The sequence below is a fragment of the Protobothrops mucrosquamatus genome, unplaced genomic scaffold (assembly GCF_001527695.2).
Source record: "Protobothrops mucrosquamatus isolate PMUCROS unplaced genomic scaffold, P.Mucros_1.0 scaffold1897, whole genome shotgun sequence".
Classification (NCBI taxonomy): Eukaryota; Metazoa; Chordata; class Lepidosauria; order Squamata; family Viperidae; genus Protobothrops; species Protobothrops mucrosquamatus.
This window is the reverse complement of record NW_015388023.1, coordinates 168,286-177,655: the sequence shown is the minus strand read 5'-3', so window position 1 is coordinate 177,655 and position 9,370 is coordinate 168,286. Positions and strand designations below refer to the sequence as shown.

Below are 9,370 nucleotides of genomic sequence, written 5' to 3'. Positions count from 1 at the left end.
CTGCTCGTCCGAGAGTTTGCCCAGGCCGGCAGCCCCCGCGGAGGAGGCGGTGGAGGCGGCGGCGGCGTCCTCCGCGTCTTCCTGGGCCAGCAGCAGCCCCTTCAGCTCGAGCAGCGCCCGGTGGTACTTGCCGATGGCTTCCCGGCACTTCTTCTCCTTGTAGCACTGGGCTCCTTGGCTTTTGAAATCCAGCGCTCTTCGGATCAGCTGCTCGGGCTCCGCAGCCGGAGAAGCGGCGGCGGCGGCGCCTGCAACCGAGAGCTGGCCGCAGCCGCTGCCCCGATGCTGGGCGCCCGCCGCTGGCCCGCCGCCGCCGCCGCCCTGGGCGCAGTGCCCGTCCCCGGCTCCCCGGCTGCCCGGGTTCTGCTTCCCCGCGGTAGCGGGGCTCTTCCGCTCCATGCCAGCCGCTGCTTGGCTCCTCCTCGCTCTCAGGGCGGCGGCGGTAGCAGCTCCGACGCCGAAGCCAGAGAGCGAGAAGCTGCCGCTGCCGCGGCCACCTCTGCCTCCCTCTCCCCGCCGAAGGAATCAAGCGGCGGCCGAGGCAGCTCCCGGCTTGCTGGGGCTGCTGCTGCCACCCTTTGGCTCGGCGCGGCTCCTTGCTCCCATCCTCCGGGCGCCTCCTGGCAAGAGCGGGGCACCGCCGCCGCCGCCTCCTCCTCCTCTCCCCTCCGACCTGCCTCCCGTAGCGCGCGGCGCGCGGGGCTGCTGGTTCCCGCGCTGCTGCGTTGTGCTGAGAGGATTGCGCTGAGGGACAATTGCTGCCAACCCGGGAGGTTCTGCCCGCGCGCAGGAGGGGCGGGCAGGAGCCCTCCCACTTGCCCAGCCCGATCTCCGTCCGGCTCTAAAGGCACCGGGCGACGTATGGGAAAGGGGGGGGGGGCTCAGGGGATGAAGAGGAGACGGGAAATCTATCAGGTGACGTAGGCAGAGAGAAGGGAAAGCAGAGCGCCGCGCCCCGAATTTTTTTTTTTTGGGGTGGGGGGGAAAGCCACCCTGTCTTTGCCTCTGAGAGATCAAGGGATGTAGGCTCTTAAAGGCACAGGCGTCCTGGATCGGAAGGCTTGGGCGGGGAAAGGACGGGCTGGGGGGGGGGGCGCCATAAGCGCCCGTGTATAAATACAATAGTAGCTAGTGATGCTCACCTGGCGGCCGGGCTGTTCCTGGTGAATGGCTACAGCAGTGGTTCTCAACCTTTCTAATGCCGCGACCCAAACCGGTCGTAAGTCGAGGACTAAACCGGTCGTAAGTCGAGGACTACCCAACCGGTCGTAAGTCGAGGACTTTCCCTGCCCGGGAGCGCCGTGCATGTGTGGTTCCGCCCCCTGCACCGGCCGAGGCGTAGCTGGCAAGCGGCAGAGACGGAGCAGGCTGACCACCAGCTGGCCCAGCTCAAGGGAGGTAAGGCACCCGCCGGAAAAGGGGGAAAAAAATGGCGGACAAAAAAATGGCGGACAAAAAAAATGGCGGACAGCCTTGCTTGGCGACCCCCATGAAATGGTCGATCGACCCCAAATGGGGTCCCGACCCACAGGTTGAGAACCACTGGGCTACAGCTTAGAGCAGAGGAATATAATACAAGGTAAGCCTTGACCTACGACCACACAACTGAGCCCAAAATTTATGTTGCTAAGTAGTGAGACATTTGTTAAGTGGGTTTTACGACTTTTCGGGCCACACTTTGTTAAGTGAATCAATGCAGTTGTTAAATGAGTTAAGAGCGTTGTTAAGCGAATCTGGCTTTTCTGTTAGCTTGTCACAAAAGGTGATCGCATGACCTCAGGACACCGCAACTGTCACAAATATGAACCGGCTGTCAAGCATCCAAATGTAAATCACACGACCATGGGGGAATGCTGCGATGGTCATTAAGTGGTCATAAGTCGTTTTTTTTTCAGTGCTGTTGTAACTTTGAACAGTCACTAAATGAACTGTTGTAAGTCAAGGACTACCTGTAATGGTGAAATAGAAGGATGATCCTGGGTGAATGGGAAGAAATAAAACAGCAGAATAAAAAGCAGCAGAAGGGATAGTTGAGCCCTAAGTTCATCCACCCCTGGGTTTCTTCTATCTTCCCCTACCCCTATCGCAATAGCTTGGGAGATGTTTTCTTAGTGTATTTCCTTCCTTTTCCCATTGCTGCTAAAAGTAACCTGTTCCACGATAGATCACTTGTAAGAGGAGCTTTCTGCAGACCATTAATTCTGCGATGCCTCACGTTCAAAATAGTGGTGCATAAAAACATTTCTTCCCCTCCCAGCTTCCAAGTGGCGTCTTCTGCCTTGCCATTCTTACTATGAGTCAAATAGGATGAATTTTCAAAATTGTTGAAGAGATGAAGCCTACGCAATAGGCAAATGTTCACAGCCATTTAGTGTAATCACCTGCATTTGAGTATGCCCTGAGCCCATTCTGTAGACATGCAATGGGCATGAAGCTCAGAGGTTATAACTCCGCTCCTGCATGAATGTAACAATGCTACGTAAAATCACCATTGCAGACACTGGCGAGGAGGTGAAGCTTGGGAAGTTAAAGTAAAAAGTAGCCATTCTGCTCCCAAACATTCCATTGGAAAGATGGTTATGACACCTTCCAGGGATTATGCATTTTGTCTTGAAAATTCGTAACTGATTTTTTTTTTGTCATCCTAGAAGAAAGTAACTTTGGAAAGAAATGGGGGACAATAAAACATACCCAGCATTACATTAATTCGACATAAATCTAGTTCACACAGGCTTAATTTTCTCAGGTTGTGTGAAGATGTCTTGGACTATAACTTCTACAACCGCTGGCCAATATGAATTTGTTCATCCAGTATAAGTGAGGTCAACTGGAAAACATTTGCCATTACAGAAAGCACCCATCAAGTTCAATTGATTCCCCAACAAGCAAAAGATTGTGCTTCTAGAATATCTTACCAAGACTGTATAGCATTTGCTGGAAAGAATTTGTTTTGGGGATATTCTAGTCAGCTTTTTTTTTTACTTGTTGTAACCTTAAATACGAATGGATGGATGAATATGACTTAGAAAGAATGCAGTTTTATATTTGGCCTTATCTCTGTATACATTTAAGACTTCCTGAGTTGCCTTTCAGCTCAAAAAGGCTTCAGTGGTTAAAATTTAATTCTTTAAAACAAATCTCAAAGTATTAAACTACAGTTTCCTTCAAGTCAAGTTCCTGGTGACTTCATGGCCAAACCCATACATGTTTTTTTGCAAGAGTACAGAAATGGTTTGCTATTCCCCTTTTTCCAAATATTTTTTCAACTTTCTGTCTAGCTCACAGATCTGGGATTTCCTAGTTTCTTCCATCCAATTGTTAACTAGATCCACTCCAACTTTTAAAGTTTAATAGTAACCAGGTCAGATAGATGCTACGCAAAACTAATGGTAGCTTGTGCAGATGGGAAGCATTTATTTAAACACATTTATATGGGTGCCCAAATTGTACAAGGCAACTCTAGTGATTCCACAATGGAAAATCCCATAACACCCCCCTCAGCAGCCACAGGCACAATTACACTAACCACTTGATGGGCTCCATTTCAATCTGGGATCCTCAGGCCCACTGACAGAACCATGTCTTCAGGGCTTTCTGTAAAAGTATCAAGGTGGGGGCTAATTTTATCTCAGGGGGAATGATATTCTACAGCAGTGGTTCTCAACCTTTTTAATGCCATGACCCCAACCGGTCGTAAGTCGAGGACAAAACTGGTCGTAAGTCGAGGACTAAGCCGGTTGTAAGTCGAGGACTACCCAACCGGTTGTAAGTCGAGGACTTTCCCTGCCCGGGAGCGCCGCGCATGCTTGGTTCCGCCCCCTGCGCCGGCCGAGGCATAGCTGGCAAGCGGCAGAGACAGAGCAGGCCAACCACCAGCTGGCCCAGCCCAAGGGAGGTAAGGCACCCGCCGGAAAAGGGAAAAAAATGGCGGACAAAAAAAATGGCGGACAAAAAAAATGGCAGACAGCCTTGCTTGGCGACCCCCGTGAAATGGTCGATCGACCCAAATGGGGTCCCGACCCACAGGTTGAGAACCACTGTTCTACAGGGAGGGACCCACCACAGAGAAGGCCCTTTTTCTGGGTCCCACTAGATGTACTGTCCTAATAAATGGGATCTGTAACTTACCTTGCCTTCCTGCTCTGGTGGGCCAGGTAAATGTAACTGGGGAGACGTGGTCCTTCAAGTATCCTGGCCCCAAGCCATAACCAGCACCTTGAATTGCACCTGAAAGCAAATCAGCAATAATTTGGTTTAATTCGGTTTTAAGGGGGGGATTGTATATATGCTTTGGTTTTAAATATGTTGTGCGCCGCCCTGAGTCCCGCTGGGAGAAGGGTGGCATATAAATTAAATTAAATAAATAAATAAATAAATAAGTCACCTCTTTTATGGGAGCTGCACTGATCTTGATTTGTGCAAAACTGTAGGGGCCATTGCATTTTGAATCAACTGAAGTTTCATGTTGAGTACACATGAGATGACTAGGGCATGGGTGAGTGTGAGAAGGGCACACACTCACACACTGAGGAAACAGTGTAACTGGTGCACAACTCACAGTTGTGCAAAGGTCTTCCTAGCCATGACTGCCATCTGCTCTTGAACAGGATCGGTGAATCCAGGAGAACCCCCAGATTATGCACTGGGTCTGTTTGGGGCAGTGCCACCCCATCTAAGACCAAAGGTGGCAATTCTCCAAGAGCCCGGAAACCATGGACGTAAAGTCTCTCCCTTTTGCCAGGTTTCAGTTTTAATCTTTTGTTCCCCATCCAGACCTCAACAGTCTCCAGGAAATGAGAGTAGGCACCTGCAACAGAGATGTGTAACTATCATCCAAAGGAAACCTGAAAGGCCTCTGAAGCAAGGAATAAACCATAGCCTGGTTCCTATGGGGAGAATATATGTGTGGGTGTGTGGAGAAATGAATTAGATTGTTTGCAAATAGTAGTAGGTGTAATTAAAAGACATTCAAGAATTGGTGTGTATGTGTGAGGTAAAAATTAAAGACAAAGTATGTAAGCCTTTAATCCTATCTCTTACAGTCATCAGATGTGAGTGTCTCATTGAAGTCATGAATATGAAATTCCTGCTATGATACAATTAGTCATCTTTTGGCAACAGTACCCATTTCAGGTATTAAAGTTGCAGTCAATCTTTTTCTGGAGAGAATTTAATAGCATTTTAATGAATTCCACACAATAAAATGAGCACAGCCATATCTGGATTGCAAAACTCCTGGTGACCAATAGATGGCAAAAAAAGAGACATAGAAAATTCCATTTAGTAGCTATCTGGAGTTTTACATTCCAGATATGGTGAAGCTTATAAAAAATACAGAATTCAGTTTTACAGTTACATTTAATAGAGAAGATGAGGAAAGGAAATAATCTGGAGGACTTTACAGGCTTTTATTATCATGCTGGATACCTCAGTTCTGATTCTGCTCACATCTGCCAGGGCAGCCACTAGAAGTATATTCATACTTTGTTGATGGAAAAGAAGATAGCGCTCTGAGTTATATTAAGTTAACCATGCAGATAAAGGAACTGTTAGGTGGAACTTAACAGTCTAGAAAAGAAGCTACAGGAAAATAAAAAAGGGATGTAAACCCATAAATAACTGAGAAAGAATTTGAACAAACAAACAAAAAAACAAGACAAATTCAGAAGTCTTTATGTTTATATTATGCTCTTTGGTAAGCAGTTCTTCAGCAAAAATGTTCTTCAGATCTTCATCATTTCTAGCAGGGGTGATGACAACATGTTGAAATATGCATTGTGATGTCACCACACAAACTCTGTACTTGTGACATAATGTTACAGAAGGGGAGGACTTTCCATTGTGACCCATGTCTTCTCACTTGCCACTTTTGCCTGTCCCTTGGAGCACTTGATGTTCTTCACTTAATCAAAAATATTATCAGGTACCAACTGCCATCGACAGAAATAATGAGAATATATTTCTCTCCTGGCGCTGCCGTTTATCAATAAAGGAGAATGTTTGTAGAACAAACATTGAAATGAGGGGTCCTTGGTGCTCTGTGAGCTTGGTTGTTTGTTTGGGGTTTTTTATGCTGGTGCTTCATTACCCAGTGCTAGCACGGATGATGTTACCTAGTTTGGGTAATGAAATGTCTGCAAGACAACAACCAAGCTCACAGAGCACCAAGGAACCCTCCACTGCCATTTATACTCCTTTTGCATGGCATTTTTAAATGTCTACTGCAGCAACGGAAGGCAACTCACAGTTTACTGGCCATTGGCAGCTCCCAGCACTTCAGAATAGCATGACCAAGCTTTAGTGGTAAAATGGCTGATTCGCCATTTTAGTATGATGAGGAGAGTTCCCCCTAAGGGAGGGAAAGAGAGTGGGAGGTCTCTAAGTAGTAAATTACTTCAATTTTTACCCTTAATAGTCCATTTGTAGTAGCTTTAGTAAAAAAAGTGAATGTAGTTGATGTCTGGGGTCTAAATTCTTGCTCTTGTCATATATTTGGCTGGCACTCACTTTGGCAAGTTACTGGCTAGTAAAGGCTGCATGAAACCCAGGAACCTTGGCATGTATTGACTTTTTAAATCAGCTGGAGCTCTACAGAGCCTTATTTCCTACTTGAGCAATGTGCAAAGCAGGTTTGCTACCAGGGAATAGTGCTTCTTCCTCAACTTGTGAATACTTCCTGCAGGGTTGTGGTGTCTTTTTTGTCAGGGCCAATATTTCTCACACGTTCATCTACAGATAACAAATGGAAAATCAGAAAAATTGGACAGCTTATGAGTTTTAAACTAATCTGGCATTCTAGCATAGATATGATGATGATAGTAATCCAGCATTCTCTAAGTACCCTCTAACACAGAACTATTTGCTGTGTTCACACAACAAACCAGACTATGGTTTATATAATCAGGGATTACAAATTGATTGATTCAATATTTATCCAGTTCAGTCAGGTGAGTCTAAGTCTTATAAAATCAGTGGTAATTGGCTGGACTCACACAATACATTAAAGTTTGGTTTATAGTCCACAGTGGCTGGATTCACACAAAACTAAACAAATCACACTGAGGCTTAGAATGAGGGGCAAACTCAGTCAATGATTAGCTCAAATAATTTGGTTAATGCTAAATTGATTTCACTGATCTGCATTCAATTCTTTATCCATTAGAAATGATACAAGTAATTTTATTGTATCACCTCTTCGCAGTGGTTTACAACCCTCTCTAAGCAGTTTACAGAGTCGGCATATTGCCCCAAACAACCCAGATTGTTGGGGGCAGTATGAACCAGTTGCCATGCATCCAAATTTTGATCACATGACCCATGGGGATGCTGCTGTGGTCATAATTTGAAAAACTGTCTTAAGACTCTTTTTTCAGTGCTGTTGTAACTTTAAACAGTCACTAAAAGCATTGTTGTAAGTTGAAGACTACCTGTACATTCTCCATCATTCCACTCCATGAGAAGAACAGGGGGAAAATTGGAGAACGCCAAATTGGAGAAGGTTGCAGACTTTATAGTCTCAATGAACCTCTCTATTTAAATGCTTATGGGTATGATTATTTGTCAATATGGATATCCTGTCTGGATATCCTGAGGTGTGTCTGCCTTAAACTTTCAGAAGGAAAGTTATCTCAGTGCACTTTGAGTCACCACACTTTGACATTGCTCAATATGGTCTAAAAAAGGTTACAATAAACTGTTTCAACTATTTGAGCATCTCTTAATTGCAAAATAATTCATCTGGCTAGCCAACAAAATAGGCATATTAAAGAGCTTGAATCAAAGATAGATGCCAACTTATAAATATTTTCAATTTAAGATCTTTTACCTCAAGTACTTAACAAGTCTACAGAACAGGTTTAGCCATTCCAGATTTTATTACTGTACTATAGAATCAATTCCTACTCTTTAATCAGGAGTGTGTTTTCTATAATAGGAGACACACTCATGAAGAAAAAAAAAAAAAGGGAGGCAGCTGATGATGGGAGGGAGGCAAAATAGCTTAGTTCAAAGTCCAAAGTGGTTCTTTCCCCCTATTGCAATGCAATGCCATTTCTTTCTTTTTCTCTGTTTATTTCATGCACACATGGCCTAGCATCCTAGTACACCAAGCCTTAGTGTGATTTGATTAGGTTTGACTTTGTTGCTGTATGAACCCGGACATTGCACTTGCAGCTCAGCTTGTCTTGCAAGACCAGCCAATTGCAGTTTATTCAACAAATCAAGGGAGTGCAATTTTAAATCAGATTGAACGTCCATGCAGCATAAAATTAAACCAAAGCTCAAAAAATATAAGTGCCCAAAATAGCTTCTTTACCAACATGCACACCATGTTTGGAGTAAAGAGGAAGAAAAATGATTCTATTTTTTTTTAAGCAGAACCACAAGGAAATGTTAAATTACATTCCTTATGTACAGGTGTCCTCTTTCTAATCAGTGCATCTCTCTAGGAATTTTGTTTTAGTTTACATCAAATTTCATTCATTTCTAGATTTCTAGATTCACAGGTTTGCTTTACCAAGATCTAATTAACTATATTTCACTGGAAAGATCATAATTATCTAGGCTCAGACTTTCCGTAAATCACAATTTACAAATCACAGTGGCTAGATTCAAGCAATACTGTAAGCCAAACTCAAACAAATCACATACAGGTAGTCCTTGCTTACTGACCACTTGTTTAGTGACCATCTGAAGTAGCAATGGAGCTAAGCCAGTAGTATTTATGACTCGTCCGTGAAATATTGGTTATCATACCACCTCTTCAGATATCACAACCATTATTCAGGCATTTGGCAATTGGCTCACACTTACAAAGACTGCACCACCCCATTGTCACACAATCACCATTTGCAACTTTCCCTGCCTGCTTCACACAAGCAAAGTCAGTGGGGAAGCTGGCAGGAAAGGTTGCAAGTTGCTCCAATAACTCCCCCAGGCCTCCCTGTGCTTGTGCCAATCTGTGGCCTCCTTCCCACAGCCTCCCTGCATTCACACACAACCTGCACCGGGCTTCCCAGGGCCTCTTCCATCACCATCCCAGGCCTCCCTCCCATGGCATTCCTTAACTGGGACACATACATACACACACACACACACACACACATCTCTTCTCACTTAACAACCCACACCTTTTGGGATTATGATGGCACCCAGCATTGCCGGGATTGTCATCGCTAAGTGATATGACCATATAATGTCCTGCTTTATGACCGCATCACTTAGTAATGGCAATTCCATTTCCGATTGCTGTCATAACCCAAGGACTACCTATAATGATTCTGAGCAATAGTGACAAAACTCTGACCTTTAGCCACTGACCATTTACTGTAGGTTTCAACCGTATCAACTGCTCACTCTCTACAAATATTTA

At 45.0% G+C, this 9,370-nt stretch overlaps 1 protein-coding gene across 1 annotated transcript in view; it reads right to left on the bottom strand.

The window, feature by feature from the left end:
- The window catches only part of TTC9 (tetratricopeptide repeat domain 9), a 43,547-nt gene extending 43,148 nt beyond the window's left edge, over positions 1-399 (bottom strand). The window contains exon 1 of the mRNA XM_015823518.1: positions 5-399. Within this exon, the coding sequence (XP_015679004.1) occupies positions 5-399 (395 nt within the window). The remainder of the gene's footprint in view (positions 1-4) is intronic.
- Between the last annotated feature and the right edge of the window lie 8,971 nt (positions 400-9,370).